This window comes from Capra hircus, chromosome 21 (assembly GCF_001704415.2).
Source record: "Capra hircus breed San Clemente chromosome 21, ASM170441v1, whole genome shotgun sequence".
NCBI classification, from domain to species: domain Eukaryota; kingdom Metazoa; phylum Chordata; class Mammalia; order Artiodactyla; family Bovidae; genus Capra; species Capra hircus.
Window position 1 is genome coordinate 25,989,086 of NC_030828.1, and position 15,130 is coordinate 26,004,215.

A 15,130-nucleotide genomic window follows, 5' to 3' on the forward strand; every position below is an offset into this window, starting at 1 on the left:
CTTGGAGAGCTCTCCCCTCACCTGCACCCCACAATCAAAGACAGAGGTTCATGCAAATGTCTTTCCTCTCTCTCTGTCTCTGTCTCAGGCCGGATCTTGGACCTGAAGACCGGGACAGTCAAGAAAGAAGGGCAGCAGTCATCCATGAGGATGTGCATGGGTTCCCGGAGGTCCTTCATCTGCAGGATGAGGTCTGTTTGGGGCAGCAGTGGGCTGGGGCTCTGGTGGGGCTACTCCCTTCCCCCTGCTGCTGAGCATCCTGGGGGGCTCTCAGATCACACCTTCACCCTGGTGATGTCACCTCCTGACTGCAGCCCCACGTCACCTCCTTCTTGGTCTGTTTCACCTGTAAATGGAGAAGAGGAGTCGGCAGTTGGACATAGAATTCTGGAATTCATGGGAGAGCTTGGGGCTGAAGATACAGAGTTGAGGGTTGACATCAGTGAGATTGGAAAAGACCCTGATACTGAGGGCAGGAGGAGAAGGGGGCAACAAAGGATGAGATGGTTGGATGGCATCACAGACTCCTTGGATGTGAGTTTGAGCAAACTCCGGGAGATGGTGAAGGACAGGGAAGCCTGGCGTGCTGCAGTCCATGGGGTTACAAAGAATCAGACACAACTGGGCAACCTAACAGCTGCACAGACTGTCTTCTCTCTGTTCAGCCGGCAGGGAGAAGCTGAGTGGCTCAGACTCACATGCATTAGTGTCCAACCAGGGACAAAATGCATCAGTTAGTGCAGTCCAGCACAGCAAGGGCTTTCCTCAGTGCTTTGGCCAGTAGAGTAAATGCCCGTCCTAGCTAGATGGACATTCAGTGTAGCACAGCAAGGTGGATTCTTCATTGTGCCATCTAAGATGTTGCCTTGTGCATAAATTTATTGGAAGCATGAAGTATTCCATTCCTAAGTAGCCTCCAATGCCCTTATTTAATTAATTTATTTTTCTGTGCTGGGTCTTAGTTATAGCACGCAGGATATTTGATCTTCATTGTAGCATGCGGAATCTTTAGTTGCAGCATGCAAACTATTAATTGAGGCATGTGGGATTTAGTTTCCTGACTAGGGATTGACCCCAGGCCCCCTGCATTGGGAACACAGAGTCTTAGCCACTGGACCACCAGGGAAGTCTCTCTAATACCATTACCGTGCTGTGCTTAGTTGCTTAGTCGTCTCCAATTCTTTACAACCCCATGGACTAGAGCCTGAATTTTCCAGGCAGGAACACTGGAGTGGGTTGCCGTTTCCTCCTCCATGAGATCTTCCCGACCCAGGGATCGAACCCCGGTCTCCTGCATTGGCAGGCAGATTCTTTACCACTGTGCCACCTGGGAAGCCCTCCAATACCATTATCACTGACCTATCGACCAGAACCAGGTGGTCCCCTCCCTGCCCTGGTACCTTTGGGTTGCTTTTCCCAGTGCCACACCCACACTACCTGGATTTACCTGTGAGGCAAGGAGCACTGCCATCTGCTGAGAGCATGGCCTTCCCCTCCAAACAAAGCAGCTCAATTTCAGGAATACACTGGGCACAGCCTGCCAGAGGGCAGAGGGCTGTGCCAGCATCCCTAGGCGGCTACCTCTTGGATGGATCCTGCTATGAAAATATGCCCATTCTGGCAGCTGTCCCAGGCCTCAGAGTGTAATTGGACTCTTGTCTTTGCTGCACTGAATACTGAGGCATTGAGGACATCATCTACTGTGAAGCTGGGAAATGGAAGTGCGAACTGAGAACACAGGTCAGAGGCTGGCCACAGTGCAGGCTGTGGATGCTTGGAGCCTGGGATGCAGAGACAGTTATGGAGCAGGGAGGCAGAAAAGACGCTGCTTAAAAGGGCAATGGGACACCTTACACCCCCTGCCTCCCAGAGAAGGACCCATAGAAAGATCTGATTCCAGACTCGTCCTCCTCCTGTCCCAAGTTTGTCCGTTGCCATCCGCAGGCTCACAGTGGTCTGCTCATTCCTAGTGCCAGAACATTGCTGGAGAGGAGGGACTTTCTACACTGTGAATCTGAAGCCTGAGAAGATGATTCTGTTTGTCAACTGGCAACATCTGTTTTGAGTTGATGCCTCTGCTCGGGCCTGAAGAGACACTGTAGCTGTCATCACCACCCTTCCCTTGTTCCCTGAAAGCCCCCAGATTACACTGAAATGATCTGCAGGGTGGAGCATGGCCAAGGTCCTCCAAGTGTCTGTCCATAGTTCTCTGGCTTCTGGGCTGGACCGGAGACCATCTACCTGTGCACTGAAGAATGGGTCCCCTCCCTTGTCTTCGGTGATGATAGGAATTCATAGACATGCAGCCCTGCTTCTGCACTTTGGAAAGAAATTAGCTATACAGCTCACCTGAGTAAGTGTGGTCGCATTAGATAAGGTCCATATACTTGCCTTGAGAGTTGCTTGGATTGCAAGGAGGTCAAACCAGTCAGTCCTAAAGGAAATCAACCCTGAATATTTGTTGGAAGAACTGATGCTAAAACTGAAGCTTTAGTACTTTGGTCACCTGTTGCAGAGAGACAACTCATTGGGAAAGACCCTGATGCTGGGAAAGACTGAGGGCAGGAGGAGAAGGGGCCGGCAGAGGATGAGGTGGTTGGATAACATTGCTGACTCAATGGACATGAGTTTGATCAAACTTCAGGAGATAGTGAAGGACAGGAAGGCCTGGTGTGCTGCAGTCCAAAGAGGGTCGCAAAGAGTCAGACATGACTGAGTGACCGAACAACAACAAATATACTTGCCTGCAGCGCTGTGGGGTTTATATGCTTGGCTGGCTCTTCACTCGTTCTAATGTGTTTCTCACATCTTAGGTGTGGAAATGCTCCTTTGGACCATCTTCCTCTAAACAGACTAACTACCATGAGGAAGAGGTTCAGGTCAGTAGGCCTTTCAGTTTTTATCTTTATTTTTAAAAATATTTATTTATTCGGCTGTGCTGGGTCTTAGATGTGGCACATGGGATCTTTAGTTGCAGCACGTGGGATCTAGTTTCCTGACCAAGGATCGAATCTGGGCCCCCTGCACTGGGAGCACAGAGTACTAGTCACTGGACCACCAGGAAAGCCCCAGTAGGCATGATGGATGTTTTGGGGCTACGCCAGTAGATAGCTTCAATGCACTAAGCTAAGGAATAGCTGAACTTAAAGGCAAGCTTAGCTGTAGAAAGCACCAAGAGACTCACACATCAGAGTTACTGTGGCTCAGCTGAGAAAGGTGTTGGGTGGATTTATTTTGGACATGCATACTATCAGGGAGGAGGGAAAGGGGGATGGTGGGAAGTGAAGATGCAGAAACGCAAGGTCAACAGGTGAACCCAGAAGCTTAGGTACTAAAGGACTCATGGGCATCCTTGCCTCACCCCCAGGTGCTAAAAGCCAGCTCATGATGTTCTTTCTCTAGGAATGGCCTTGGCCCTGTGAAGGAAGGAGAAGCCCAGTATGCTGTGGTCCACTGCACAGGCTACATCAAGGCTTGGCCGCCAGCAGGTAAGGAGAACCTGCATCTTCATTCCCAGGGGATTGAATGCTGGTTCATATCACCATGGTATCCTGTTAGATATGCATTCTTACAGAAAGAGACTGGAAAATACTCTTATTTTCCATTGCAGTTAGAATGTAATGGTCTTTGTAATGGAAAAAAGTCTTGCTACTTGAAACAAAGGTTTTTAAAAGAGCAATCCTGCACAGGTGATTGGCGCCTCACAAATCCTTTCTGTGATCTGTCACTGAGAGCACTCTGGAAAGTCAGAGGGACATTTGAAATGATAATTGTATTCAAGTCACTAGAGAAATGCAAATCAAAACACAATGATGAAATACCTCTCACACTCACTAGTATGGTTAAAATAGACAATAATGCGTGTTGGTAAGGGTTTGGAGCAACTGGAACCCTCATCCTTTGCTTGTAGGGGTGTAAAATGAAGCAGCTGCTTTGGAAAACAGTCTGGAAGCTCCTCAAAATGTTGAGCCTAGAGTTGCCGTATGACTCAGCAGTTTCACTCCAAGGTATATACTCAAGAGAACTGAAAGCATATGTTCACAAAGAAAATTGTACCTGAATGTTCATAGCAACATTATTCATGGTGGCCAAAATGTGGAATCAAATTACATGTGTACATTTATGGATAAATAAAAAGTGGTATACCCATATGATAGCTTCAATGCACTAAGCTAAGCTAATAATAATTCAGCAATAAAAAGCAGTGAAGGAGAAGGAAAGGGTGGGACAAATTGAGAGAGTAGCATTGATATATACATTAATACAATACCATGTGTAAAATAGCTAGCTAGTAGAAAGCTGCTATATAGCACAAGGAGCTCAATTCAGTATTCTGTGATGACCTAGAAGGGTGTGATGGCGGGAGTGGGAGGCAGGCTCAAGAGGGAGGGGGGTTATATGTATACTTGGAGCTGATTCACACTGTTTACAGAAGAAACTTATGCAACACTGTAAAGAAATTGACTGGCAGATGCCAGGGCTGGAGAGGGGAGAAAAAAAGCAATGAAGTACAGATTGATGCTATAATATGGGTGAACCTTGAAAACATCATGCTAAGTAAAAGAAAGTTAGACACAAAAGGCCACATTACAGTTCCATGTATGTGAAACATCCAGAATAGGCAAATCCATTGAAACAAAAAGTAGATTTGCGGTCTCCAGGTTCTGGGGGGAGAGGAAAGTTGGGAGTGACTGCTAATGGTTTGTTGTTGTTGTTGTTCAGTTGCTAAGTCATGTCCTACTCTGTAACCCCATGAATTGCAGTATGCCAAGCCCCTCTGTCCTCCACTATCTACCGGAGTTTGCTCAAATTCCTGTCCATTGAGTCGGTGATGCCATCCAGTCATCTCATCTTCTGCCGCCCCCTTCTCTTTTTGCCTTCAATCTTTCCCAGCACAGGGTCTTTTCCAGTGAGTAGGGTCTTCTCGTCAGGTGGCCAAAGAATTGGATCTTCAGCTTCAGCATCAGTTCTTTCAATGAATATTCAGGGTTGTGTTTCCTTCTGAGGTGACAAAAATGTTCTAAATTTAGATAGTAGTAATAGCTGTACAACTGTGCAAATCTACTAAAACCCACTGAATTGTATTCTTTAAGGTGGCAAATTTTATAGTATGTGACTATTTTATTTTGCCTTAATTATATTCCTTCTCTGATGCTCTTCCTTCCTTTGTGGAGATCTGAGTTTCTGATCTATATCATTTCCTTCTTCATGAAGACCTTGTTTTTAACATTCCTTGCAGGACAACTCTGCTGGTGATAAATTCTCACCATTTTTGTTTTTCATAGAAAGTTATTATTTCTCCTTCACACTTGGAGGACAGTTTCACTGGATATAGAATTTTAGGTTGGTGGCTATTTTCTTTCCACACTTTAAATATTCACTTCACTTTCTTGTTTGCATGGTTTCTGATGAGAAGTCTATATGATTCTTATCCTCATTTTTCTGTATGTAGTGTGGGACTTTTTTTCTGGCTTCTTTCAAGATTTTTCTTTGTTTTTGCATTTTTGAAGTTTGAATATGATAGTATAATTTGTTTAGTTTTTGTGGGATTTTTTGGTTATTATTGTTGCTGTTTTTTAAGTCCCTGAATTGTGTCCAACTCTTTGCAACCCCATGGACTGTAGCCCACTAGGCTCCCCTGTCCATGGGATTGATTCTCTAGGCAAGACTACTAGAGTGGGTTGCCATCTCCTTCTCCAGGGGATCGCTCCAACTCGGGGACTGAACCCGCATCTCCTTCTTGGCAGATGGATTCTTTACCACTGAGCCACCAGGGAAGCCCCATTGATTATTTGTACTGGTTGGTATTTTTTCTGAGCTTCTTGGGTCTGTGGTTTGGGGTCCGTCATTAATTTTGGAAAATTCTTGGACATTATTTCTTCAATTATTTCTTTTGTTTCATTCTCTTCTCCTTTTGGTATTCCAATTACATGTATATCTTTTGAAACTGGACTACAGTTTGGGGGTATTCTGTTCTTGGCTTTTTACTCTTTTTTGTCTTTGCATTTCAGTTTTGGAAATGCCAGTTGCTATATCTGCAAGCTCACTGATCCTTTTCTTGACTATGTCCAGTCTACTGATGAGACTGTCAAAGGCACTGTTTTCTGTTACAGTGTTTTTTTGTTTTTCTACCATTTCCTTTTTACTCTTTCTTAGAGTTTCCATCTCTCTGTTTACATTACCCATATGTTCTTTATTTTATCTACTTCTTCCACTAGTGCTTTGAACATATTAATCATAGTTATTTTAAATTCCCAGCCTAGTCATTTCAAAATCCATGTCGTATATGAGTCTGGTTCTGATTTTTAATTGTCTCTTTGAGCTATGTTTGTTCCTGCCTTTTAGCATATCTTGTAAATCTTTGTTGAAATCCAAGTGTGATATATCAGGTAATAAGAACTGAGGTAAATAGGTCTGTACTGTGAGGTTTTGTATTAATCTTGCAATAAGTTGGCAATGTTTAATGTATGAGATATAGATAGACAGATATCAATATATCAGTTTTATGGTATATCTTATTTGTATATGTTTTTCTACTTAGACCATGCTCATGCCTATGCTCAGTTGCTCAGTCCTGTCCTACTCTTTTCGACCCTATGGATGGTAGCCCACCAGGCTCCTCTGTCCATGGAGTTTTCCAGGCAAGAGTACTAGAATGGGTTGCCATTCCCTTCTCCAGGAGATCTTCCCAGCCCAGTGATAGAATCTGCATCTCTTGTGTATCCTGTATTGGCAGGCAGATTCTTTACTACTCCACCACCTAGGAAGCCCATACTTAGATCATAATGCATAAAATCAGGTGTTGCTTGCCTTAAGTTTGGGCTCAAGGACAGAAACTCAGAAGGAAGTGATTCATTTACAGTGTCCAGAGCTTGGACCTTAGCTTTGTGAATCCATAGTCTTGACCATGCTGCACAACTCTTCAGACCCAGGGTTCTTAGAGAGAGTCCTCCAAAGCTGACGTGTTAATCAGGTACAACTCTGTGATGCCCTGGGGCTTCCTCATCACTGGCGTGGATGCCCATGGCTATTGTCCAGAAAATCTATGAGGTTTGAAAGTACTTGAGACAACAGATTTGTGCTGGAAGGTTGTTTGATGAGAAGCAAAGAAGAGCAAAGGGCTGTGGGCAGCCTGGTGAAAGACTTCTAGCCATGGCTCACTGGGACACGTGATGGCCTCATCCATGCCATCTGCTGAGCAAGGCTCTGGGACACTAGACAGAGACCCAGCCCTTGGGGAATGCAAAGATGTGTTGGTGGGGGACAAGCAGGTACACAGATGACTCCAGGAGAGTGTGGGCAGGAAGTCAGCCCTGTGGATGGTGGCGGGGTCCTTCACCTGCCCCAGCGTCAGGAGAGGCTCCCCAGATGAGACTCTGTAGAAAGCTACCCCAGTCCTGCCAAATTCAGCCTCTGGACCAGCAGATCATCTCCTTCTTGATGCTTTCCTCATTTGAATTCATCGTCCTTATTATACCAGGCAACCTTCTCTTCCCATTTCTGGCCTCAAAGTGCTCTTTTTCTACCATTTTATTTGACTGCCATGCCTGCCTATCACAGGAAAGGAGGCTGAGGACCAAGGTGCAGGCAGGTGACAGCATCCAGAGAGTCTGCTAGGAGGATTCAGGGCAAGACTTCCCTGGTGGTCCAGTGATTAAGATTCCACTCTTCCAATGCAGGGGACGTGGGTTCGACCCTTGGTTGGGGAGCTAAGATTCCACTTGTCATGTAGCCAAAAAAGAAAAATTCTAAAAAAGTGATTCAGAGCCAGCTTTTCTGGAGTCCTGTGGAGTTCTATACATGAGAGAGCTGAAGGGTACAGGCTAACAGGGCGGAAGGAGTTGTGAGGCATTAAATCTCCAACAACCGCCCTTGAAACTTTGCCACATAAGAAACAGTTGAAGGAGCTGGGAGTGTTTATCTTGGAGAAAGCAAGACATGATTTTTGTCTTCAAGTATTTGAGGGGGTGTCATATGAAGGAGGAATTAAACTTACTTAGGATAGTTCCAGAGGGCACAATTTGGACCAAAAGGCGGATTTTCACTGAATAGGAAGAAATGAGCAAAAGCTCTGAACAGGGTGTTACATACATTTACAAATATGAATACACACACATGGCAAGCATCTGGAAGGAATTCGGCCTCCTGTTCATCAGAACTGCAAGTTAAAATAATTTTATACCATCTTCTCTTACCTATCAAGTAGCAAAAAATTTATAAGACAAAATACATAGTATTGGGAAGGCTCAGGAAAATGGACACTTTTGTGCTCTGCTGTGCCTCTGTGCTCAGTCGATTCAGTCACGTCCGGCTGTTTGCAGCCCTGTGGGCTGTAGCCCGCCAGGCTGCTCTGTGCATGGAATTCCCAGGCAGGAATACTGGAGTGGGCTGCCATGCCCTCCCCAGGGGATCTTCCTGACCCAGGGATCGAACCTGTGTCTCATTAAGTTTCCTGCATGGCAGGCGGATTCTGTACCCACCTGGGAAGGTCAATGTTCTGCTGATGGGAATTTAAATCAGTACAAACCTTCTGTAAAATAACTTGAGAGTATGTATTAAATGCCTTAAAATGTGCAATCAATATATAGGAATTAATCGGAGATGTGTGTATTGTATGGTTAAATATTGTTGTGAAAACCTTGAATTGTTTTAAATTTCAAAGTCTAAATATTGTAAATATCTAAATTTCAACGATAAAGAATTGGCTAAAACTAGCATGTAATGTCTATATGATAGGATACTGTGCTGTGTGCTATGCTTAGTTGCTTTAGTCGTGACTAGCATCCAAGTCTATGCCCCAACCAGTAACGCTGAAGAAGCTGAAGTTGAACGGTTTTATGAAGACCTACAAGACCTTTTAGAACTAACACCCAAAAAGGATGTCCTTTTCATTATAGGGAACTGCAATGCAAAAGTAGGAAGTCAAGAAACACCTGGAGTAACAGGCAAATTTGACCTTGGAATGCGGAATGAAGCAGGGCAAAGACTAATAGAGTTTTGCCAAGAAAATGCACTGGTCATAGCAAACACCCTCTTCCAACAACACAAGAGAAGACTCTACACATGGACATCACCAGATGGTCAACACCAAAATCAGATTGATTATATTCTTTGCAGCCAAAGATGGAGAAGCTCTATACAGTCAACAAAAACAAGACCAGGAGCTGACTGTGGCTCAGATCATGAACTCCTTATTACCACATTCAGACTCAAATTGAAGAAAGTAGGGAAAACCACTAGACCATTCAGGTATGACCTAAATCAAATCCCTTATGATTATACAGTGGAAGTGAGAAATAGATTTAAGGGCCTAGATCTGATAGATAGAGTGCCTGATGAACTATGGAATGAGGTTCGTGACATTGTACAGGAGACAGGGATCAAGACGATCCCCATGGAAAAGAAATGCAAAAAAAGCAAAATGGCTGTCTGGGGAGGCCTTGCAAATAGCTGTGAAAAGAAGAGAAGCGAAAAGCAAAGGAGAAAAGGAAAGATATACACATCTGAATGCAGAGTTCCAAAGAATAGCAAGACGAGATAAGAAAGCCTTCTTCAGTGATCAATGCAAAGAAATAGAGGAAAACAACAGAATGGGAAAGAGTAGAGATCTCTTCAAGAAAATTAGAGATACCAAGGGAACATTTCATGGAAAGATGGGCTCGATAAAGGACAGAAATGGTATGGACCTAACAGAAGGAGAAGATATTAAGACGAGGTGGCAAGAATACACAGAAGAACTGTACAAAAACGATCTTCACGACCCAGATAATCACAATGGTGTGATCACTCATCTAGAGCCAGACATCCTGGAATGTGAAGTCAAGTGGGCCTTAGAAATCATCACTAGGAACAAAGCTAGTGGAGGTGATGGAATTCCAGTTAAGCTATTTCAAATCCTGAAAGATGATGCTGTGAAAGTGCTGCATTCAATATGCCAGCAAATTTGGAAAACTCAGCAGTGGCCACAGGACTGGAAAAGGTCAGTTTTCATTCCAATCCCAAAGAAAGGCAATGCCAAAGAATGCTCAAACTACCGCACAATTGCAATCCTCTCACATGCTAGTAAAGTAATGCTCAAAATTCTCCAAGCCAGGCTTCAGCAATATGTGAACTGTAAACTTCCTGATGTTCAAGCTGGTTTTAGAAAAGGCAGAGAAACCAGAGATCAAATTGCCAACATCTTCTGGATCATGGAAAAAGCAAGAGAGTTCCAGAAAAACATCTATTTCTGCTTTATTGACTATGCCAAAGCCTTTGACTGTGTGGATCACAAGAAACTGTGGAAAATTCTTCAAGAGATGGGAATACCAGACCACCTGACCTTCCTCTTGAGAAATCTGTATGCAGGTCAAGAAGCAACAGTTAGAACTGGACATGAAACAACAGACTGGTTCCAAATAGGAAAAGGAGTATGTCAAGGCTGTATATTGTCACCCTGCTTATTTACCTTATATGCAGAGTACATCATGAGAAACGCTGGGCTGGAAGAAACGCAAGCTGGAATCAAGATTGCCAGGAGAAATATCAATAACCTCAGATATGCAGATGACACCACCCTTATGGCAGAAAGTGAAGGGGAGTTAAAAAGCCTCTTGATGAAAGTGAAAGAGGAGAGTGAAAAAGTTGGCTTAAAGCTCAACATTCAGAGAACGAAGATCATGGCATCTGGTCCCATCACTTCATGGGAAATAGATGGGGAAACAGTGGAATCAGTGTCAGACTTTATTTTGGGGGCTCCAAAATCACTGCAGATGGTGACTGCAGCCATGAAATTAAAAGATGCTTACTCCTTGGAAGAAAAGTTATGACCAACCTGGATAGTATATTCAAAAGCAGAGACATTACTTTGCCGACTAAGGTCCGTCTAGTCAAGGCTATGGTCATGTATGGATGTGAGAGTTGGACTGTGAAAAAAGCTGAGTGCTGAAGAATTTATGCTTTTGAACTGTGGTGTTGGAGAAGACTCTTGAGAGTCCCTTGGACTGCAAGGAGATCCAACCAGTCCATTCTGAAGGAGATCAGCCCTGGGATTTCTTTGGAAGGAATGATGCTAAAGCTGAAACTCCAGTACTTTGGCCACCTCATGCAAAGAGTTGACTCATTGGAAAAGACTCTGATGCTGGAAGGGATTGGGGGCAGGAGGAGAAGGGGACGACCAGAGGATGAGATGGCTGGATGGCATCACTGAGTCGATGGACGTGAGTCTGAGTGAACTCCAGGAGTTGGTGATGGACAGGGAGGCCTGGTGTGCTGCGATTCATGGGGTCGCAAAGAGTCGGACACAACTGAGTGACTGAACTGAACTGAACTGAACTGAACTCTTTGTAACTCTATGAACCGTAGCCCACCAGGCTCCTCTGTCTTGGGGATTCTCCAGGCAAGAATACTGGAGTCGGTTGCCATGCCTTCCTCCATCGTATCTTCCAAACCCAGGGATGGAACCCTGGTCTTCTGCATCTCAGGCGGAGTCTTTCCCGTCTGAGCCTCCAGGGAAGCCATGATGGGATACTAGACCACCATTGAGCAGGCGTGCTTTCAGAAGGCACTTGAGAATGGAGCATGAGACTCCCCTCGTGGTCTAGAGACTAAGATCCTGCTCCCAGTGCAGGGGGCCTGGGTTCAATCTCTGGTCAGGGAACTAGGTTCCACATGCTACAGCTAGGAATTCACGTGCTGCAGTTAAAAGATTCTATATGCCAAAATGATAAAGATCTAAGATCCACATGCCATAGCCAAAAAAACAAATAAATCTTAAAAAGAAAAAGAGTGAAGCAAAGTGCTAAGAAGTATTAAAAAGAATGACTGACAGATTATGCAATCATGATCCCAGTTTTATTTTTAGATTGAGTGAATGGTGTATCTATGTGTTGAAAATTTGTGCATAGAATAGTAATCATATTTCTGTGTAGTTGACTGTTGGTTACTTTTTTCTTCTGTCTTCAGTCTTGCATTTTCCAAATTTTTACATGACTTTCATCATCAGAGAAAATGGCATTTTTAGACAATCAAGCAGAATTTTCTAAACAGCATTTCATACCACTGGATTGAGTGGTTTGCTATGAATTCAGAAATTGTGTCTTTTTTTTTTTTTTTTTTTTTTTGGTTTGGTTGTTGTACTTAGTGGCTGTGTTTCTATAAAGATGGAAGTTCTGGAAGTTAAGCTTGTATGCACACATGACGATTCAGTCATACCTCCAGCATCCTGAATTGATATATATCTTGTTCCATGGCTGTTAATACTGTTTCTTGATTAATAACTCCATTCTTTTTTCTATTTAAACTTTTTTTTAATGTATTGGAATATAGCCAACTAACAATGTTGTGATAGTTTCAGGTGCACAGCAGAGTAACTCAGCTATTGTTATACTTGTACCCATTCTCCCCCAAACTCCTCTCCCATCCAGGCTGCCACATAACATTTTACAGAATTCTCTGTGCTATACTACTCTAGGTCCTTGTTGGTTATCCATTTTAGACATAGTGTGGATTATATTTACTTGATTCATAACTCCATTCATTACACATATCTCACACTATTTTGCACTTACATTTCAAGCTCTCAAGACCAAATGCATGCTTCATTTTCTCAACCCAGTGGTGAGCTCAGACCTGGCACGTAAAATGTATTACACTACACACAGTCTCCAGGAGATTGTGATGGACAGGGAAGCCTGGTGTGCTGCAGTCCAGGGGGTCACAAAGAGTCGGACATGACTGTGTAACTGAACAAGAACAGACCAGATGGGTGGATGGATGTGTGAAAGGAAAGAAGAAAAGAGTCTGCCTCAATTTTAAAAAAAAAGTTGTTAACCTAAGGGGAATGGGTTTTGAAAGAATTCTTTGCCAGAATTTCCAAAGATGTTTATAGAATCCACTTTCCCAGAAATCTTCTGAGATGGCACAGACAGTCATCTGACACAGATGAGGTGGCTGGAATGAGGTCATTGGCACACTTACTCTATAATAAGGTCATGGTACCGGAGCACTGGAACAGCCACTCATTTGATGCTTGAATGATGCCTTGTAAATGTCCATGAGGAATGCTGTCCCTACTTGCTCATGGGCTCAAACTCCTTAATTATAAACAGTGACTTGGTCAGGAGGTATGAAGGTGCCTCAGCACCAAAGTTGCTCAGAATACCTACAGGTGACCTTAGCAGTCTCTAAAGGTGAGTAGAAGCAGTAGAGTTTGTGAGGCAAGCAAGGACCTTATGAATAATTCTTTGATAGCCCACTGGCAACACTTGTGCTTATTTCTGCACCAACAAGTTGTGCAGGCAAACTTTTACCTGGTACCTGTTGACTCCATCGAAAACACAGACGTCCCCCAAAATTCTGCTGTATTCCAGAAACCCTTTCTATTACACAGTGACTTTCCCAATTAGCCTCATAGCATTGCATACTCTGTGCAAGTGAAATGTTTGTTGCTCAGTCGTATCCGACTCTTTTCAACCCCATGGACTGTAGCCTACCAGGCTCCTCTCTCCATGGACTTCTCCAGGCAAGAATTCTGGAGTGGGTTGTCATTGCCTTCTCCAGGGGATCTTCTGACTCAGGGATTGAACCCGGGTGTCCCCCACTGCAGGCCAATTCTTTACCATCTGAACCACCAAGTATACTGTGTAAGCTTCATTTAAAATATTTGAGCTAGGGACTTCCCTGGTGGTCCAGTGCTTAAGAATCTGTGCTTCCACTGCATGGGGCACAGATTCCATCCCTGGTTGGGGAACTAAGATTCTGGCATGCTACATGGTGCAGCTAAAAAAAAAAAATCTGGTGTATGACTAAAGAAAAAACAGAGTTCTACAGCTGCTCTGTCTAATCCTTCCTTCTAAAGAAGTCAGTATTCTGTGTTCAACATAGCAAAGGAGACATCACCCTTGGTGCAGAAGAGATCACCCACGGCAGGTTGCATTTTCCAGTTTGTGAGGTATGCTCAGAGTCCAGGGGTAGCTTTGAAATTCTGAAGATGGGAATTGCCTCCAACCTATGGTCACTGCCCCAGCGCCTTGCATTTTTCAGATTGGCATCCTGCTTTGAGCCAAACTCCATGTCTATCACAGGGACCTCTCCTCTACTCATCATCATCTGATGTGCTTGTTCATCACCACAGAGTAATCCGTGGAAAATGTCTGATTAACTGGCTGTGTGTCTGCACAGGAGAGCCAGGATCTGCCCTGGTGGAGGGGGTGTACTTGACTAAGATCAGGTTACCTCCCTCTGGGACCATCCTGATCAGGAAGAGGCTTGGTTCTTGGCAGCCTCTGGTGCTTTCTCATTGGCGAGGCTGATGCTTTCCTTCACAATGCTGCTGGACTTTCAGTAAGCCTCGGCCACAGCATGCCAGAGGCCTGAGGTTATTTCGGGGTTTTGGCTAGAATCTGCAGTGGTCAGACCAGTGTTGCCGCTTCGCCAGACAGCTCAGCCCCACCATGAGCTCATCCACAACAGCCCCACGCTTCTCACAGTTTGCTGGTTGAACACAGTGTGTGTTTTTTTCCCGTTCATTTGAAAGTCTCCAAAGGCTGCTCTTCTGTGTGGAAGCCATGCACCCACAAGGCTGGATTCCTTCCTCTCACCAACGCTCAGCCATTCTGTCCTGTCCAAGCTGGACATATTGATGTTTGATATTCTGGCTGGACATCAGAGCCATGACCTTAACTTGTGAGATGGATCATTGGCCACCTCTTCCGTCCTCCTCATTCTCAGGCAGAGCAAAGCCACTCTTCCATTTCTTTTAGTGGATACTTTCTGAGCACCAGCCATGGGCCAGTTACTTTCCTAGTTCCTGGGGACCCTAGGGGGAGTCTGATATAGCACCTGCCCTTTAGGAGCTCACAGTGTGGACTTCCCTTGTGGTCCATTGCTTAAGAATCCGCCTGCCAATGCAGGGGACACTGGTTCGATCCCTGGTCTGAGAAGGTCCCACATGTCCTGGGGTAATTAAGCCTGTGCATCACAACTACTGAAGCCTGTGCTCTACAACAAGAGAAACCACTGCAATGAGAAGCCTATGCTCCACAAGAGCGTGACCCCACCTCACAGCTGCTGTATAAAGCCTGCACACAGCAATGAAGACCCAGCACAGCCAAAATAAGTAAACAAGTTAATAGTTAAACTAAAAGAAGTC

The 15,130-nt window shown here is 44.5% G+C and overlaps 1 protein-coding gene across 5 annotated transcripts in view; it reads left to right on the forward strand.

The window, feature by feature from the left end:
* ARNT2 (aryl hydrocarbon receptor nuclear translocator 2) overlaps nucleotides 1–15,130 on the forward strand; it is a 190,526-nt gene that overhangs the window by 96,975 nt on the left and 78,421 nt on the right. For all 5 annotated transcript variants that reach the window (XM_018066310.1, XM_018066308.1, XM_018066309.1 and 2 more), the window contains exons 6-8: nucleotides 89–191; nucleotides 2,814–2,879; nucleotides 3,403–3,488. In XM_018066310.1, coding sequence (XP_017921799.1) covers nucleotides 89–191; nucleotides 2,814–2,879; nucleotides 3,403–3,488 — 255 coding nt within the window. The remainder of the gene's footprint in view (nucleotides 1–88; nucleotides 192–2,813; nucleotides 2,880–3,402; nucleotides 3,489–15,130) is intronic.